This window comes from Mobula birostris, chromosome 13 (genome assembly GCF_030028105.1).
Source record: "Mobula birostris isolate sMobBir1 chromosome 13, sMobBir1.hap1, whole genome shotgun sequence".
In the NCBI taxonomy this organism is placed as follows: domain Eukaryota; kingdom Metazoa; phylum Chordata; class Chondrichthyes; order Myliobatiformes; family Myliobatidae; genus Mobula; species Mobula birostris.
Window position 1 is genome coordinate 75754052 of NC_092382.1, and position 20870 is coordinate 75774921.

The 20870-nt window shown below is 44.0% G+C and overlaps 1 protein-coding gene across 2 annotated transcripts in view; it reads left to right on the plus strand.

The window, feature by feature from the left end:
* Nucleotides 1-20870, plus strand: part of LOC140207009 (NACHT, LRR and PYD domains-containing protein 3-like) — a 78215-nt gene that overhangs the window by 33721 nt on the left and 23624 nt on the right. For both annotated transcript variants that reach the window (XM_072275329.1, XM_072275330.1), the window contains exon 4: nt 15219-15385. In XM_072275329.1, coding sequence (XP_072131430.1) covers nt 15219-15385 — 167 coding nt within the window. The remainder of the gene's footprint in view (nt 1-15218; nt 15386-20870) is intronic.

Sequence of the window (20870 nt, forward strand, 5' to 3'; positions counted from 1 at the left end):
CGACTCGATAGTTTTAGCATCCCTGGTGTGTTTTATCTGCAGCCACTCAACACAAGCAGCACCTCATTTCATATTTTAGGTTTTTTATCCACAAATACACTAAACTATTTCTGGAAAGAATTTTCTGCACTTTGACCAAATAAAAGAGATGCTTCCCTCCGCTAGCCTGCAGTTTGCCCTTGAACACGCTATACCCCAGCTCAGCACACCACCAGCCCCACCCCCACCGATAAAGTTTGTGTGCAGCCATGGGAGCTGGTGGACAATGGCTGTATGAGCCGCTGGTGTATATCGTAAGTCCTGGTTATGCGGCCACTGACAGCAGACGGATAATCTCTGAAGAGTGTTGATTATCGCTGGGGACATCGAACACAGAGACGATTTGTTGCCGTTTTGCTCATTGTCATTAACGATTTTGAAAGATATTGTAGTTGAGATTGTTGTGGTGATTCTGGCATGTGTATGACCTGCACCAATGGTACAGGTTACTCCTGAACCCGAGGTGTCCAATATCCTTGCGGGCAGGTTGGCTGGATTCTTTTTGGTGGATTTAAATTATCTTTTCCCGGGGATGTGAACCGGCGTGATAGTGCTGAAGATGCGGTAGTCAGTTCAGAAACTGAGGCTCCAAACAAGGAAAGGCTGATGATAGGGCAAAATTGCAGTCAAGAGGATGAGTTGAATTATAATAGATGGATAAAATCGAAACAGGTAAATACTGGACTTAAGGTGTTATACTTGAATGCGCTAAGTATGCGAGATAGGGTAGAAGAACTTGTCACACAGTCATAGGTTGGAATAGGTGTATAGGATGTTGTATGAATCACTGAATCATGGATAAATAATGAGCGTAATGTTTTGGATACACAATGTGGCGATAGGACAGTCAAGAGGGTAAAGCGGGCGGCATTGCCCTGTTGATTAAAAATGAAATCAAATAATCAGAAAAGGGTGATACGGGGTCCAAAGGTGTTTAATCATTATAGATCGGGCTAACGAACTGTAAGGGTAAAAGACCCTGATGTACAGACTCCCCAAAGGATGTGGTCTAAAAATTACAATGGGAGAGAGAAAATGCATACCAAAAGGACGATGTTACATTAGTCATGGGAGATTTCAATCTGCAGGGAGCCTGGGCAAATCATCATCATGCTGGATACCAACAGGGGGAATTTCTAGAATGCTTGAAAGATGGCTTTTTAGAGCATCTCGAGGTTGAGCCGACTACCAGATCAGCTATTCTGGATTGGGTGCTGTGTAATGAGCTGGGATTAATTAGAGAGCTTGGTAAAAGGCTGCTTTGGGGAAAATGATCATAATATGATCGAATTCACCCTGATATTTCAGAAGAAGCAGCTAAAGTCAGGTGTATCAGAATTAGGTTTGAATAAAGGTAATTACAAAAGTTTGGGAGAGGAATTGGCCAGAAATGATTTGAAAAGAACACTGCTAGGGATAACAACAGAGAGGCAAGGGCTGCAATTTCTAGAAGGAACTTGGAAGGCACAGGATACATACATCCCAAGGAGGAAACATTTCCAAAACAAAAGATGACACACCCGGACGAAGAAGAGAAGTCAAATCCAACATAATACACAAACAAGAGGCACGTAATAGAGCAAGAGTTCATAGGAAGTTAGAGGATTGGGAAGATTTTAAAAAAACAGCAGAAGGCATTAAGAATTCAAAGGAGGAATACGAAATTATGCTAGCCAATGATATTAAGGAAGATAGCGTAAGTTTCCTCAGATACATAATGTTTAAAAGAGAGGCTAGAGTCGATATTGGACTGCTAGAAAATGACGCTCGAGAGGAAGTAATGGGGATAATGGGATTTGCAGAAGTTCCAGGTGTCAAATGTCAATACTTCTACCTACTAAGTTCCTCTGACGAAACCCCGCCCAATGAACACCCAAAGAATAGAAAAGTTACTACCTGGGAAAGGAGACTACACTGACCAGGTGTTCTTACCTGTCTTGATTTAATCTCCATGTAACCTACCAGCGATGTGTGTTGGTTTACCTGAGGAGAGTTATTGCTCCTTTGCATCGAAGCCTCCCATTTAAAGCCACACTGACTGGTAACTGATGATGAATGTGACGTGTCACCAGCAGAATACTATTTTGCTTCTCCTTTCCCGGAAGGCGGTTCACTTTCACCGCAGGTAAAATGAGACCACAAATAACTAGATATAGCTGCAGAAAAGATTCCAGCCAGCCTTCCGACGCCAGTAGGAATTTCATTTTCCTGGTGTCCGGAGCCTTCAGCCCCACTCCCTTCACCCCCCTCCCCCGGTCAATTCCGCAAACTAGTTGGAGTCCCTGGCCCGCTGTCAATCCTGCTGAGACTGCAAATTCGGCGGGAGGAGAGAGAGCAGTGCCCCGCGTGTGCGCAGCCCTCCGGTGAAAAATGATATTGTATCCGTTAAATAGGGACCATGGACAATTCTGATTTGATGGAGACAGACGTGAAAGCACAGAGGAACATCTGGAGAAATTTCTGAAACGCCAGTTCACTGCTGTTGTTACTGCGCAGTCGGGAATCTTCCAGAGGGAAGGCATCAGAATCCTCAGCTTTGCCTGCTGTTGGTGACCGAGATTGAGGTTGAATCGTTCGGATAGAGATGACGCTCAGTACTTGGTGTCAGAGAGCGGATCGGAGGCTCGAAGTTTTCGGATGACTCAGAGTCGGACTGTGGTCGGGCATGGCAGGGAGAGTTTTTCTTCCTCCTCCTGTCTGCGTGAGATGTGGGACATTTGAGAGACTTTGAACTTTTTACTGTTCTCATGGACTTCTTCATCAAGTTATGGTATTGTTGCACTGTTGTAACTATATGTTATAATTATATAGTTTTGTTAGTTTTTTCAGTCTTGGTCTGTCCTGTGTTTTGTGATATCACACCAGAGGAAATATCGTATCATTTCTTAATGCATGCATTACTAAATGACAATAAAAGAGGACTGCATGTCTTCATAATCTAAAAATGATGACTAACTTCATACCCATACTTTTGCTAGATGCTGCCTTGTAAGCAATGATCCCTATTGATAGCTGTATTTTGTCAGGTCTATGCATTCCTCTGGTATGTATTTTGACTGCAGTAGGCACAGAACCATAAACATTACGCTATGTCTGAATGTCCCTTTTTACTCATGTACCAGGTTTCCTTATGATGTTCAGAGCTTTGATCTCTGATATCACCCTTTCCACGTCACCGGCTTCTCCAGCCCTCTCCTATTACGTCACTGAGTTCACAAGACCAGTAATTCGAAATGTCGTTGAACCATGCATTTTCGTGCTTTTTCAAAGTTTCAAAGGTTAATGTCAGTGAAATGTATACAATACACATCTTCAAATGCTATTTCTTCGGAGCAATTCACGAAAACAGTGGAGTGCCCCTAAAGAGTGAATGATAGTTAAAGCTCCTCTCTCTCCCACGTGTAAGCAGCAGAAAGCAACAATCCCCTAACCCCATCTACATAAAAACCCACAACAGCAAAGGCACAGACTTGCAGTACTGCAAAGACTACATTGTTCACCCGGCATTCGACATACCACAGGCTCTCTCTCTCCCTAATAAGGGAGAAAAGGTGGTCTCCATTTCACGATGTTAAAAGTCTGTTGCGTCGCTTTTTTTCCAAGCTATGTGCTTAAAGATCTCGAGTTGCTGGGCACACAGTCTTAGATCTTCTTTCTTACACTGCACACCAGTCTTCTGCTCGGACACTGACCTCTGAACCCCCCGTCTGCAGAGCCACGAAAATTCAGACCTCCAAAGATGAGCAAAGTTCTTAGGCCGAGCCCTTGGTGTGCCGAATAATGGACAGTTGTGAAACCACGATAGCGGATCCCATTCCCGCAAGGAACCGTAGTCAGCCTGTAACTCCAGGTCAGGGTCTTCAAAACAACCTTGAGGAGGAAAAACGGAGATATTAAAGATGGAAATAGAGCTGTTTCTGAAAAGGCAAGCTTGGAGTTGCCGTTAGGAGTCATTAACGCTCCTATATTCCACCTTCTTATTGTGAAGTTGTTGAATTTCACCGCTCATGGAATAATGACCGTGAGACGCAAATTAAAATATCCCTTTGCAGCGTTAATTTGAATTGTGTTGAATCATTTTCATTGAATTATCGATTCTCAGAAACACCAATAAGTAAAGGTACCAGAATGCCAGCAATTATTCATTAGCTTGTGCGATTTAGGCATTGATTGTTCTCTATTTGCCCAGTCTGTACCTCTCTGTGACTCCAACCCAATCTATCTCATGCTTTAGGATTGTTTACTGTCATTCAGCAGTCCACGAGTGTAAAGGAGAGCAGAACGAATATTGCACGAGTCCGGTGCAGCTGTCAAAAACACATTACTTATAAAAACAGAATAAATATAAATGGAATACTATGAAAAATAAAATTACACGCAGCTATTTAATGTGCTGGTAAATACATAGGATTAACTGTACGCAAACACTGATGGTATGTACTTAAATAGAGGCTGGTTGTGGGAGTATCTGAACATGAGATGACTGACCGGAAATGATAAAGTGACAAAGTGGATGGTCACTAAACTGTGCCTGACTGTCTGAGCGTTGTGCAGCACAATTGCAAAGACTTAAAACAGTATCATACCAATCCACTCCCACTCACCTGGGGTCACAGGGAGAGAAAGTTAGAAACATTTGGATTCCTGGGCAGAAAATGTTCCAGTTGGTCTCATTTTGAATTTATCAGCAAATTACTGAGACAGATGGAAACAAATTTGCTTCTCTGCACAAGTGAGACTCTCAACTATGCATCAACTCTGCAACAGACTACTTAACCAAGCTTGAAAGAGGTGCAGTAATTTTGTCAGAAATCATCAAGGGCAAACGATCAACAGACCTTTCCCTTACAATGCTTCAATTGGAATCAGGTTTATTATCACCGGCATGTGTTGTGAAATTTGTTAACTTAGAAACATAGAAAATAGGTGCAGGAGTAGGCCATTCGGCCCTTCGAGCCTGCACCGACATTTATTATGATCATGGCTGATCATCCAACTCAGAACCCCGCCCCAGCCTTCCCTCCATACCCCCTGACCCCCGTAGCCACAAGGGCCATATCTAACTCCCTCTTAAATATAGCCAATGAACTGGCCTCAACTGTTTCCTGTGGCAGAGAATTCCACAGATTCACCACTCTCTGTGTGAAGAAGTTTTTCCTAATCTATGTCCTAAAAGGCTTCCCCTTTATCCTCAAACTGTGACCCCTTGTTCTGGACTTCCCCAACATCGGGGACAATCTTCCTGCATCTAGCCTGTCCAATCCCTTTAGGATTTTATACATTTCAATCAGATCCCCCCTCAATCTTCTAAATTCCAACGAGTACAAGCCCAGTTCATCCAGTCTTTCATCATATGAAAGTCCTGCCATCCCAGGAATCAATCTGGTGAACCTTCTTTGTACTCTCTCTATGGCTTTCCTCAGATTAGCGGACCAAAACTGCACACAATACTCCAGGTGTGGTCTCACCAAGGCCGTGTACAACTGCAGTAGTACCTCCCTGCTCCTGTACTCGAATCCTCTCGGTATAAATGCTAGCATACCATTCGCCTTTTTCACCGCCTGCTGTACCTGCATGCCCACTTTCAATGACTGGTGTATAATGACACCCAGGTCTCGTTGCACCTCCCCTTTTCCTAATTGGCCACCATTCAGATAATAATCTGTTTTCCTGTTTTTGCCACCAAAGTGGATAACTTCACATTTATCCACATTAAATTGCATCTGCCATGAATATGCCCACTCACCCAACCTATCCAAGTCACGCTGCATCCCCTTAGCATCCTCCTCACAGCTAACACTGCCGCCCAGCTTCGTGTCATCCGCAAACTTGGAGATGCTGCATTTAATTCCCTCATCCAAGTCATTAATATATATTGTAAACAACTGGGGTCCCAGCACTGAACCTTGCGGTACCCCACTAGTCACTGCCTGCCATTCTGAAAAGGTCCTGTTTATTCCCACTCTTTGCTTCCTGTCTGCTAGCCAATTCTCTATCCACATCAATACCTTACCCCTAATACCGTGTGCTTTAAGTTTGCATACTAATCTCCTGTGTGGGACCTTGTCAAAAGCCTTTTGAAAATCCAAATATACCACATCCACTGGTTCTCCCCCATCCACTCTACTAGTTACATCCTCAAAAAATGCTATGAGATTCGTCAGACATGATTTTCCTTTCACAAATCCATGCTGACTTTGTCCGACGATTTCACCGCTTTCCAAATGTGCTGTTATCACATCTTTGATAACTGACTCCAGCAGTTTCCCCACCACCGACGTTAGGCTAACCAGTCTATAATTCCCCGGTTTCTCTCTCCCTCCTTTTTTAAAAAGTGGAGTTATATTAGCCACCCTCCAATCCTCCGGAACCAGTCCAGAATCTAACGAGTTTTGAAAAATTATCACTAATGCACCCACTATTTTTTGGGCTACTTCCTTAAGCACTCTGGGATGCAGACCATCTGGCCCTGGGGATTTATCTGCCTTTAATCCCTTCAATTTACCTAACACCACTTCCCTACTAACATGTATTTCTCTCAGTTCCTCCATCTCACTGGACCCTCTGTCCCCTACTATTTCTGGAAGATTATTTATGTCCTCCTTAGTGAAGACAGAACCAAAGTAATTATTCAATTGGTCTGCCATGTCCTTGCTCCCCATAATCAATTCACCTGTTTCTGTCTGTAGGGGACCTACATTTGTCTTTACCAGTCTTTTCCTTTTTACATATCTATAAAAGCTTTTACAGTCAGTTTTTATGTTCCCTGCCAGTTTTCTCTCATAATCTTTTTTCCCCTTCCTAATTAAGCCCTTTGTCCTCCTCTGCTGAACTCTGAATTTCTCCCAGTCCTCAGGTGAGCCACTTTTTCTGGCTAATTTGTATGCTTCTTCTTTGGAATTGATACTAACCCTAACTTCTCTTGTCAGCCACGGGTGCACTACCTTCCTTGATTTATTCTTTTGCCAAACTGGGATGAACAATTGTTGTAGTTCATCCATACAACCTTTAAATGCTTGCCATTGCATATCCACCGTCAATCCTTTAAGTGTCATTTGCCAGTCTATCTAAGCTAATTCATGTCTTATACCTTCAAAGTTACCCCTCTTTAAGTTCAGAACCTTTATTTCTGAATTAACTATGTCACTCTCCATCTTAATGAAGAATTCCACCATATTATGGTCACTTTTACCCAAGGGGCCTCTCATGACAAGATTGCTAATTAACCCTTCCTCATTGCTCAAAACCCAGTCCAGAATAGCCTGCTCTCTAGTTGGTTCCTCGACATGTTGGTTCAAAAAACCATCCCGCATACATTCCAAGAAATCCTCTTCCTCAGCACCTTTACCAATTTGGTTCACCCAATCTACATGTAGATTGAAGTCACCCATTATAACTGCTGTTCCTTTATTGCACACATTTCTAATTTCCTGTTTAATACCATCCCCAACCTCACTACTACTGTTAAGTGGCCTGTACACAACTCCCACCAGTGTTTTCTGCCCCTTAGTGTTATGCAGCTCTACCCATATGGATTCGACATCTTCCCGGCTTATGTCCTTCCTTTCTATTGCGTTAATCTCATCTTTAACCAGCAACGCCACCCCACCTCCTTTTCTTTCATGTCTATCCCTCCTGAATATTGAATATCCCTGAACGGTGAGCTCCCATCCTTGGTCACCCAGGAGTTAGCAGCAGTTCAATTCTCTATATAATACAGAAGAAAAAGAAATGTAATAATAATATCTATTATAGTAAACGTAGACTGAACTGATTAAAAATTGTGCAACAACAGACATAATATATATTAAAAATGTGAGGTATTGTTCACGGGATCACTGTCCATTCAGGAATCGGATGGCAGTGGGGGTAAAATGCGAAAAGAGGATGCCTTTGGTGCTGGAGGTCCATGGAGGTCCTTAAAAATGGACGCTGCCTCTCAGAGACACCGCTCCTTGAAGGTAACCTGGGTAATTTGTAGGCTAGTACCCAAGCTGGAGCGGAAGAAATTTCTTGCCCTCTGCAGCTTCTTTCGTCCTCTGCTGTAGCCCCCTCCCCTGTAGTAGAGAAAGATACAGCCTGTTAGAGTTCTCTCCACAGTATATCTATAGAAGATATTGAGTGTTTTTTTGTTGACGTACCAAATTTCTACAAGCTCCTAATGAAATATGGACGCTGCCTTCCTTCATTGTAGTTACATCGGTATTTTGGGACCAGGTTAGGTCCGCGGAGATCTTGACACCCAGATCACTCTCTCCACTTTGACCCCTCTTTAAGGATTGGTATGCATTCCTTCATCTTACCATTCCCGAAGTCCACAATCAGCTTTTTTTTTGCTTTACTGACGTTGAGTGCCAGGTTGTTGCGGCACCACTCCACATGTTGGCATACCACACTCATGTGCGCCCTTTCGTCTCCATCTGAGATTCTCCCAACAATGGTTGTATCATCAGCAGATTTATAGAAGGTATTTGAGCTATGCCCAGCCACTCAGTCATGACGGTAGAGAGAGCAGAGCAGTGGGCTAAGCACACACCTCTGAGCTGCACCATGTTGATCGGCAGCGAGGCGGCGATGTTAAAACCAATCCGCACAGATTGCGGTCTTCTAGTTAGGATCCAATTGCAGAGAGAGGTATAGGAGCCCAGGTTCTGTAACTTCTCAATCAGGATTGTGGGAATGATGTTATTAAATACTGAGCTATAGTCGATGAACAGCATCCTGACAGCTGTTTGTATTGTCCAGGTGGTCTAAGGCCGTGTGAAGAGCCATTGAGATTGCACCTGCTGTTGACCTATTGTGGCGATAGGCAAATTGCAATGGGTCCAGGTCCTTGCTGAGGCAAGTGCTGAGTCGAGTCATGACCAACCTATCAAATCATTTCATCACTGTAGATATGAGTGCTACGGGGCAATAGCCATGAAGGCAGCGCACATTATTCTTCTTTGGCACTGGTATAATTGTTGCCATTTTGAAGCAAGTGGGAACTTCCGTCTGTAGCTGTGAGAAATTAAAATGTCCGTGCATACTTCCACCAGTTGGTTAGCACAAGTTTTCTGCGCCTTATCATGTTCTCCGTCGGCAGCTTCCACCTTTCGGAGGTTCGATTTCTTTAAAGACATCCTAACATCGGCCCCTGACAGACAGATCACAGGGTCACCAAGTCCATCACGGATTGTCACAGCTGTAGTTATATTCTTCCTTTCAATGTGGGCATAGAAGTTTTTGGGTTATATGGTAGTGAAGCATCACTACCATTCATTCAATTGGGTTTCACTTTGTAGGAATTAATTGTTTGCAAACTCTGCCAGAGTTGTCGACATCCAATGTCACCTCCAACATCATAAGAAATTGTCTCTTCGCCCTTGTGATAGCCATTCGCCTCATACTTGGTCCTGTGGTACAGATCTGTGTCGCCAGCCTTTAATGCCACAGATCTAGCCTTCAGCAGACGACGTACCTGATGATTCTTCCACGGCTTTCATTTGGGAATGCAACCTGTCATTGATGGTTTGGGCCCAGTGTTTTAGCTGTCCTGGTTGTTTGGGTTTGAACTAGTCTGGGTGGGAAATAACAAAATAAATGATCTAGGTTGCAAGTCTGGGATGAAAAAAAAACTAAGATAATATCGTTGTGGCCTTGGGCCGAATACAAGTAGAAACTGATGCAGGTCAGTCAGATCAGATTCAGGCAGTGAATTGAAACATAACAGACTGATCTGATAAGGAAAAGAAGAAGAATGGAGAAATGGATGAGTATGGGCAGCGCAAATCTGTGGAGACCAGCCATCGCATAAGTGGATGACTGCATGCAGAAACATGGAGATTACGGCAGGATCCATGATAGGGAGCGCTGTATGCTTCATGAACTGTACCCTATCCATTACATTTTAGAGCATTGGTGCATCCATGCCAGGCTGCCATGCAGCTGTTCAATATACTGCATTACGTATTCATAGAAATCTGTCAACATTTTAGATGTGATGAGAAATCTCCGAAAACTGCTAAAACATTGAGGCGCTGCCGTGTTTTCTTCAGAATTGCACTCGTGCTTGGCACAAGACAGTTCCTCCAAACTGATAACATCTAGGTATTTGAAGTCACTAACCCACTCCACTTCTGATTCTCTGATGAGAAATGCCTCAGGGACTTCTGGTTTCCTTCTCCTGAAGGCTGTAATCAATTCCTTAGTCTTGCTGACATTGAGTGAGAACTCTTGCTGGACAGTAACCATCACTCTGGAACGTTCGAACGGAGCGGTTGTACGCCGCCCTACAAAAAGCAATTCTGAATGCGCACATTCACAGGGGTGATCACCAATTCCACCAACGTTTACCAAATTCAGAAATCTGCATTTAACGGGCTGCAACAATTTTAGAGAGTTTCCTCAGCGTCCGTGGTTTCGGCAGGGATCATTTTCTCACTTTCTTCAAGCAGAGCGTTCATGACTGGACGAGTAGCTAGTAGTCATGAGTCAAGCAGCAGCACCGCCACATCCTTTTGGTCAATGTATCCCGCCGATTTTTATTTTATTTATGTAGATATAAAACGGGGAATCACGGACTATTTACTCGGACATCACATCCGTGGGTCATTCTACACACTTGCAGTTTGTAGACATTGGAATTAGAGAACATGTGGTAAATGTCGAAACTGGAACCCAAGTACGGAGGTAAGACAGACTCCATTGTAGGAGAAACAAACTTGGCAACAAAGCCATCTATTCCATCGTCTAAATCAATAATATACAGCAGGAAAAGAAGTGGTCTGAACACCGACCCCTGCGGAACACCACTAGTCACGGGACAGCCAACCAGAAAAGGATTATTTTATTCCCATTCGTTGCGTGATTGAAGGGCTTCCTTTTAGAACTGAGATGCGGGGAAATTACTTTAGTCTGAGGGTGACAAATCTGTGGAATTTGTTGCCACAAGTGGCTGTGGAGGCCAGGTCATTGGGTGCACTTAAGGCTGAGATAGATAGATTCCTGATTAGCCAGGGCATCAAAGCATATGGGGTGAAAGCAGGATTGTGGGGATGACTGGATGAAGTAGATCAGCCCATGATTGAATGCCCTACTTACGCTGCTATATGTTGTAGTCTTATGTTGAAAGGCATAGTCAGAGAAGATGCAGAAAGGATGTTTCCCATGGTGGAAGAGTCTCGGACAAGAGGGCACAGCCTCAGGACAGAGGGGCGTCCTTTTAAAAAGGAGATGCGGAGAAATTTCTTTAGACAAATGGCGGTGAATTTATGGAATTTGCAGCTGTGGAGGCCATGTTCTTGGTTTTATCTGAGGCAGACATTGATAGATTATTTATTGGACATGGCAACAAAGGTTACGGGGGAAGGCCGGGAACTGGGGTTGAGGACGAGATTTTTTAAAAACTGTCAGCCTTGATTGAATGGTCGAGCAGTCTCGGTGGGCCATATGGCCTAATTCTGCTGCTATGTCTTATGGTCTTATGGTGTTATGGTAATAAGATAGAGAAAGAAGTTGTTGATTTGCGATTTTGCCCAGTCCACAGAGTCACTGCTCTCTGGATAAAGAAATTTGTCCTCACCTATATTCTAAAAGGACGCCACTCTCTTCTGGGGCTGGTCTTGGACTTTCCCAATATTACAGCCCTTCTCTCCACAACAAATCTAAAAAAGTAATTTCACCATTCGATTGGTTTCAATGAGGTCACAGTCATTCTTTTAAATTCTACTGAATACAGGCCCAGGGCTATCAAATGTTCTTCATGTGACAAGCTATTCAATCCTGGAATCATTTTTGTGAACCTCCTTTCAACCCTCTGCAGTTTCAGCATAGCTTTTCTAAGATGAGGGGCCCAACACTGCTCACAATATTCCCAGTGAGGCTTCACCATTTTTAAAAATAAATAGTCATCATTATATCCTTGGTTCGATATGCTAGTCTCTTGACATGAATGTCTACATTGTATTTGCTTTCTTCACCACAAACTCAACCTGCAAAATAACCGTAGCGAATCCTGCAAAAGGACTCCCAATTCTTTTGCACCTCAGTTTCTTGTATTTTTTCTCCATTTAGAAAATAGTCAACACTTTCATTTCCTTTTTTTTACGAATTGCATTACAGTACACTTCCAAACACTGTATTCCATCTACCATTTATTTGCCCATTCCCCTAATCGGTCAAAGTCCTTCTGTAACATCTCTACTTCCTCGAAACCTCTTCTGTCTTCAGATCACCTGCAAACTTGCAACAAACCATAAATTCTGTCATCCAAATTAATGACATATAACGTAAAAAAGAACCGGACCTAACCCAGACTGCTGGGGACACACCACTAGTCACACGGCCAAGCAGAAGATGCTCCCTTTATTGGCACTCTTTGCACCTTGCCAAACAACTCCTGTTTTATCCATTCTCGATTCATTCCTGTACTACAATGGGCTCGTAGCTGGTTAGGCAGCCTTACGTGCGGCATCTTTTTAAAGGTCTTCTGAAAATCGAACTACAGAATATCAACCGATTCACTATTGTCTATTTGTTCTTTCTTCAGAGAATTGCAACTGATCTGTCGGGCAAGATGTTTTGTTGAGAAAACTATGACCTACGACCTATTGTATCATGTGCCACCAAGTATTTTGAGACATCCTTAGTAATAGACTGCAACATCTTCCTAACAACTGAGGTCAGACAAACTAGCCTATAGTTTCCTTTCATCTGCCTCTCTCCCTTCTTGAAGCGTGGAATGGGCATTTGGGATTTTACAAACTTCTGGAACCATTCCAGAATCTAGTGATTCTTGAAAAATCATTATTAATGCCTGTACGATTACTTTAGCCACTTCTTTCAGAACTCTGGGAAGTGCAACACCTGGTCCAGGTGACTACTGTACTTTCAGACCTTTCATTTTCTCAAAACCCTCCTCCCGAGTAATGGTAACTTCATACGCTTCATTACACCTGACACCTGAAACTTCCAACATATTGCTAGTGTTTTCCACTGTGAAAACTGATGCACACTACGTATTGATTTCCATATCCACTCTTAACTCTCTTTTACAGTTTTTGTATCTGAAGAAATAGTTGCTATAGGCTTTAATATTAGTGGATTACTTAGCTCTTGTGAGTGATGGAAGTGAAGGGAACAGTCAAGTCTGTTTCACCTCTAGACAGGCACTGATGTTGAAGACACTCCAAGATTCATTTCTGAAAGTCACCGCCAGATAATTGAAGCATTTCTGGGATTTAAGAGATTGCGTGGTAACAAAGAATTTTGGGATTTGGAAGGACAATCAGCAATTTCCAACTGGTTTTCTGGGCTGCAGTGCAATGGTGATGAAGGGTGTTTTCAGAATCTGTTTCTGGCAGCCGAGCCGAGAACATTACCAGTGTTGAGAATGGCCCAGGAGCAGGAGACAGCTCTTTGTAGAGAAAATTATGTCTGTTTGGATGTTTTAATGCACTAATCAAAGTCTGGGCTGAGGACAAATGGTGAACGTAGTTTTCTAAAAGGATGCTTTAGGTCCTTCTACGCGGAAATAGCACAGAGTCTTTGAGGAATATGAACGAGCAGGAGACAATCATGGAATGAAACAAGGCTATCAGGGGTATGATTAATGTGAATCCCAAGGCATTTCAACTCAGTGACGAGAACACGTAACACACAAAAAGGGAGGGTGTCAGCAGGTCAAGCAGTATCTATGGGGGAAAATGAATAAGGAATGTCTGGGCCGAGACTTTGAATCAGAAACTATCGATACGATCTTCTGTAATTGAAATATTCAATCACAAGCAATCCCCTGCTGAATCTTTTCTGCACTCTCTTCAGTACAAATACATCCATCCGGTTGTATTGTTACTAGAACTACACACGCTGTTCCGACTGACCCAACCAACTTATAAAGTTGTCAGAAGACTTCCCTGCAAGTGTACTCTGTGCTGCAACAAATGATGTCAAAATGTTAACAATTGCCTCCACACATTGCCTACTTGAGCTGCTACATTCACAGACCTTTGCATTTATTAAAAGTTCAAAATTCACTGTGAATTTATTAGCAAAGTACACATCTGTCACCATATACAAGTCTAGGATTAATTTCCCTGTGAACGATCTGGACAATTGGATACAAAAATGACCAGGTGAAAGGAATCAGACAGTTAATAATAGAGAGCTACTCAGATTGTCGGCTTGTGACTAGTGGTATCTATGAATGCTGGATCCACTGTTTGCTATCTGTATTAAAGATATGGGAGATAAAGTTGTTAATGTCATTCTTGCGTTTGCAAATGCTACCAGAATTGCTGGTACATTGGACAATGAAGGGGATTATAAGATCATAAGATATAGGACCAGAATTAGGCCATCTGCCCATCGAGTCTGCTCCAGCATTCAATCATGGCTGATCCTCTTTTTTTGCTTCTCCTCAACCCCAGTTCTCGACCTTCCCTCCGTAACCTTTGATGCCATGTCCAATCAAGAACCTATCACTCTCTACCTTAAATACACCCAACGACCTGTTCTCCACAGCTGCATGTGGGAACAAATTCCACAAATTCACCACCTTTTGGTTAAAGAAATTGCTCCGCATGTCTGTTTTGCCTCAGACTCTCCTACCATGGGAAACTTCCTTTCCACATCTACTCTGTCAAGGCCATTCAAACTTATTATAAATTTACAAGGGGACCGTGGGAAGTGCGCCAAGGAATAGACGCACTTGGAGGGTTGGTCAGAGAGGAGAAAATACTATGTGAGTGTGGTACATGTGGTGTAGTGGGGCACCCTTTACCCCACTACAGGAAATGTACTACCTGAAGCGAGGATTTGTATGATGTGTATTGAAGGAAATGCAGCTGCCCAGATTAAGATAATTTATTTGATGTGAATTAAGGAAAAGTAGTCGCTCAGATGAAGAGAGTATCTCAGAGAAGCGAGAATCATTGACAATCACAGTATTTATTGGCCATATTTGTACTGGATGAGAGGGTGGTTTGGGAGTAAGACTGTGGGGAACTGGTCCTTCTGGTAAACTGATGTCCAGAGCATTGTTATGTCGGTTTTAAAAGATTGGAAGAAAATCCGTATTTTGTAGCTAAATGTAGGTAACACTAAGATTCGAGACATGATTGATTTGCTGCGTAAGGTGACAGCAGTGGAGACGAGGGATATTCGAGTTCGTGTCTACCTTATCCTTTTTAAATTCACAGCTACAGAATCTACAATCTCTGAGCTCCTGGCTCAGTGGGACGAGTATCGACTGTACCAACTAACAAAGTTCTACAGGGACAGACTGAAACAAGCAATTGAAGAAAAGGTTGAAAGACTGGGTTGGATGTTGACAAAGGAGGGACATTTCAGTGCACAAGAAAATGAGGTGAGTATTTCATATATTGTGACATAACTGTTGATATCAAAGGGAATAGTGATAATCGCCTGCACGTTCTAGAATTTACATCTGACTCTGGAAGTTGTATCTCTGGCTTGTCTCCAGCAGATCTGGTTTTAGCTGTAAAAGCCTGTTAAGGTGGGGAGCACAGGGAACTACAGGTTCAGCATACCCTTCTCCTCTTGCACCTGCTGTATTTATCGCTGTGGTATAAGAGTAGGGGCTGCGCATCTGGACTGTTGAGCAGGCATTCAGTCTAAAGTTAACTTCACATATTATCAGGACCATCGGTCAAATTCAGCTGAGCTCATTAACCCAGGATAAATAAAAAACTGGGCTTCATTGCACATACTGAGGGTCGGAAAGCAGCTAGCCACACATGTTCTCACCTCCATCTGAATTCCCCAAAAATGGGTGGCTGACCTTTCATTGAGTTATAGAAAAGTGATGACTGAAACAGGCCCTTTGTCCCATCTAGTCATTGTCTAACCATTTAAACTGCCTACTCCCAACGGCCATAACCTTCTGTACCCCTACCATTCATGTATCTACCCAAAATTCTGGTAACAGTTGAAATTGAACATGCTTGCAACACGCACCGGTAGTACGATCCACTCCCTCGACCCCCTGAGTGGTTCCCCTCACGTTCCCCTTAAAGTTTTCACTTCTCACCCTTAATCGATTACCGTGTGTTGTAGCAAAGCCCGACCTCAGCGGAAAAAGCCTGCTTGCAATCTTCTGATCTGTGCACCTCATAATTTCACATACCTCTATCAAATATCCATGCAACAAATAAAATCTTAACCAATTCAATCTTTCCTTATAACTCAGGTCCTCCAGTCCCGTCAACAACTTGGTTAAATTTTCTCAGTACACATTCAACCTAATATACAGCTTTCCTCTACGTCGGTGACCATGAATGCACACAAGATTCTGAATTCAGTCTCACCAATATCTTATACAGGTTCAATCTAACACTTCTTCTCCTGTATTCCGTATTTTCATTTCTGAAGTCTAATGTGACAAAAGCAGTCTTTAAAATCCTATCATAATCTGCCGCCCCTTTCGCTGAATTATGAAAATGTGTTTCTGGATACCTTTGGTCTGCTACATTCCTTCATTTTCCAACCATTCACTGTGCAAGATCTGCTCTGTGTGAATCTACCATGATGCAACACTTGGCATGTGTCTGCATTGAATTGCATCTGCTATTTTTCAGCCCATTTTCCAGCCGGTCAAGCTGCAAGCCACGATAGCTTTCCACGCTGTTCACTGCACTTCCAGTTCTGGTATCATTTAAATTTGCTGATCCAATTAACCATATTGTCATCCAGATCATTGATATAAATGATAAAGACCGAAAGGCCCAGCACCGATCCCTGCGGCACTCCAATAGTTACAGGCCTACAGTCAGAGACTCAATTATCTACTACACCTCTTTGGCTTCTTCCAGGAAGGCAATGCCTATTCCAGTTGACTACCTCCTCCTGAATGCTGAGTAACTGAACTTATTGTGTCATAACCAAGGATCAGCATACCGTAGATTCGGCCATTGCGTTTGTGGAAATGCAGGTGTCATTTCATTATTATTTCATTGTGATGGCATTTAACTCCATTCTTTTCGTCGTAGTGCTTGTCGAGACCTGAGCAAAGCACAGCAATGTTTCGATGCCTGCTTGCATTCGGCCTTGTTTCAGTAGTTGGTCTGTCTAGTAAACTGACTCTGCAGATTAGCTGTATTCATTTTGTGTTCAATTGTTAAATTTCTTCCGGGTTGTTGGCTTCGATTTCCATTTGAGAGATTTACTTAACAGCCCTGTTTGGCCTAGCGTTTATTGTTTTCCTTCCCCTATTGACCAGTTTTATTCAGTCTCCCCCTTCCTCTCCCCCTCCCTCCCTCTCCCCCTCTCCCCCTCTCCCCCCCACCGCTCCTGGGTCATATCTGAAGATACTGACAGCAAGTTGCAATACACAGAGATGGACCCAGCAGAGAGAGAAAAGCACTGACCTTGCCCCTGAGGTTGCTTGAACAGGTAGGGGACAAGCTAGGAGCAATTGAATCTGTTCTGAGTGAAGTTACAGAAGCAATAAGGGTGATAATCTCGTGCCGACAAGTGAGACTCACATGGAGGAACAGTTATCATCCACTGCAGCAACTGTTCAACAGCTCACCGCAGACAATCAGTCAGTTGCCTGCGATTTCCGGACTCACGGACGACGTCCACGAGCTCACTGCAGACAGCCAGTGTCATCTGGCAGCCATTAGGGTTCTCGTCAATTCCGCACCTCAGTCTGCGTCAGTCTCACTCTCAGCATCTCGCAGGTCTTCTTTTTGTGCTGCCCCTACAATGTCTGGTCCTAATATTCCCGCTGTCGGACCTGAAATGACTCATGCATTCAGAACCTGACAGACACCCGCGTCAGAACAGGAACCGTGTTCCTCCACCAGGAAGATCTCGATGGTTGTAAGTATTTTATTACCCAGTGTCAGCTGACATTCAAGCCCGGTTTGATAGTTTTGTTGATATGCGCAAAAGCTTGCGTGTATGGGTCAAACTCCCAGATGGACATCAACTCAGCCTGTTCTCCATATTACGGTAGCAAGGATACCCAGCAGTCCAGTAGTTCCAATGTTTCATTGCTGCAGAGTGAAGGATAGTTTTGCAGCACTGGCTAAGGAGGCTACCCACTGACTCCTGGACCTGTGCCAAGGCAAAGGGGCGGTGAGAGCCTGTGCAGTTAAATTCTGCATTCTTCCAGTCAAGACAGGTTATAATGAGTGATCGCACATCATTGTTTGCCAGCGTGGACAGAACACAGGGGTTCTGAATGGATGTGTAGGACAGTCTAGATGACCTGACTAACCTGGCTATTTGAGTTGATGATGGGTAACTGAGTGGCGCAAGGAAAGTATATTTCAAGCTTCCTACGCTCTCTCTGATCACCATCTTTCACCGCACTCCCTGCTCCTCCCACTCCTTCATCACCCAGCACCCAGTCAACGAAGAAGCCTATGCATGTATGGCGGATGCGCTTGTGTCAGGAAGATCAAAACCAGCGCAGGGGAACAGGTTCCTGCCCCTAATGTGGCTGTACAGGACATCCCAACCGTCCAGTAAAAGAGGACACCCGTCAGCAGGGAGGGAAGTCCTGACGAGTCATTTAAGTATTTCATAAACTTTCTCTAATTATGTAATACTAGCTGCTGCCTTATCGTGGGGGTCTTGAACCCATGACCCCAAGGAGTTTATTGACTGCTGCAGCTGTGAGTCTCATAGACATCTCCATACCTCAAGAGCAACAGCAAAGGAATGGACGGTCAACATCTGCGCTTCAGCCACACATTCTATCGAACCCCACAAACTTGTGCTCAAAGGCGTCCATCGTGAAGAAGTCTCTTTCTATCTGGTTGATTTGCCTGAACAGTCACTGCACTTCGTCTCCACTGGTAATCCTAGCATAAACTACAAATCAATTGGTCTCTGAAAGCACTCCAAGAGTGGGGACTGGCATCCCTGTCTACCAGTCAGCTCAAGCTTCGTTCCATGAATCCTCTCCTGTGTCCGCTAAAGATGTGGACCTGTCTGGAAATAAATATGCGTAACTTCCTGAGTTCTTCAATAAAAAAAGACGGCTACTTCCGTACCCCCACACCGGCCATCCGACTATGCTATAGACCTGCTACCTGGTACTAGCCCTTTCCAGGGCTGATGTTTTCACACTTTCGTCCTGAAATGGCGGCTACAGAGAAATATGTCTGGGAGGCATTGGCTATGGGCTTTATGCATCCGTCAACCTCGCCGGCAGAATCAATCTTCATTGGGAGCAGGAAAGATGACAAGTTCCGTCCCTTCATTGATTATCGGCCCCTGAATAACAACACTGTGAAGAACCGCTACCTTCTTCCACTGCTGACCTCTGCGTTTGAACATCTCCAGGGAGCAACAATGTTGTCCAAAAGTGATCTGTGCAATGCTTACAATCTAGTTCACATGAAAGAAGGAGAAGAGTTGAAAACAGCTGTCAGCACCTCTAATGGCCACTATGAGTATCTGGCGATGCATTTTTGTGTGGCCAACACATCCGCTGTATCCCGGGCCTGAATTAACGATACTTAGGGACATGTTGAAACAGCATGCGTTCGTGTATTTGGCTGTCATCCTTATCTTCTGCCCCTTTCATTGGGAACACATCTTCTCGCACTTTCAGTAGGTGCACATAGAGCTCCTTGGAAATAGCCTGTACGCCAAGCACGAAACGTGTGAGTTTCATAAAGACCAGGAGTCATTTTTTGGGCTATATGCTTACCGCATCCACTGTTCAAATGGACCAGAATAAAGATCAGACAATTATCCAGAGTTCCAAGATCATCTACAATCAAACAAGTGCAGCACTTCATGCGTGTTGCAAACTTTTATCGCCGCTTCTTCTGGAATTTCGGCTCTATCGCATCTTCCATAAATGCACTCACCAGGCACGTCACAGTCATTCATAGCCAGTGTTGGCATTAGAATTGTCCTCTCTCAGTGCTCTTCTGCGGATAGTCGGCTCTGCCATTGTGTATTTCTTTTTCCTCACTTGACCCTGGCTCAGAGAAACTCTGATGTTGGAACCGGGAACTTCTGGCTGTCAGGGAGTAATGGCAACACTGCCTGGAGGGGCACAACATCCTTTCTTGGTCTGCACAGATAGCAAGGATCTCTCTTAAATTTAGGATGCAAAGAGACTCATCTATCTTCAAGGTCGCTGGAGTCTTTCCTTCGCACAGTTCAATTCCATCCTCACCTATCCTCTCGGCTGCAAGAATACTGAGGCCGACGCTCTCTCCCGGCAGTTCCATGGATCTGAGGGCAATTTCGATACAGAGCCCAAGCTTCCTCGCTCATGTATTGCTCCAACGGTGATCTGAAGGATAGAGGCGGAGATGAGGGCCGCCCAACAGTCGGACATAGGCATGGGTGTCTGAACTTCCTTACGGCTGTTCGTCCCTGATGCGGAGCGCCTAACATGTTTAAAGGAGGACACACAAGTCGTCTGGCTGGAGATCCAGCAATGCACTGGACCCAGGAGTTCATAAAGAGACAATTGCAGTGGCCATCTACGTCCAAGGACAGGCAGTATTGTTGTCATCCCCTAGCAGACGAGAGACGCAAGTTAGCAACGAGTTACGTGGGACTGTTTGAATTGGTAAAGGCAGGCAGCAATGTTTTGTATAGATCGCATCTACCAGCATCACTGAAGATTCACCGTGTATTCCATGTCTCCCAGCTTAAGCCGTTTGCTACCTCTTCCACAGGCGCAGTCACACAACTTCTCCCTTCTTGTCGGTTGGTAGATGGTTCTCTGATCTATGCTGTACGTCAGCTCCTGGTACCTCGCCCGGTACGTGGTAAAGTTCAGTAGATTGTGGACTGGGAAGGGTATGGTCCAGAAGAACGTACTTGGATCCCGGCGAAAAACATCCTGGACAAGT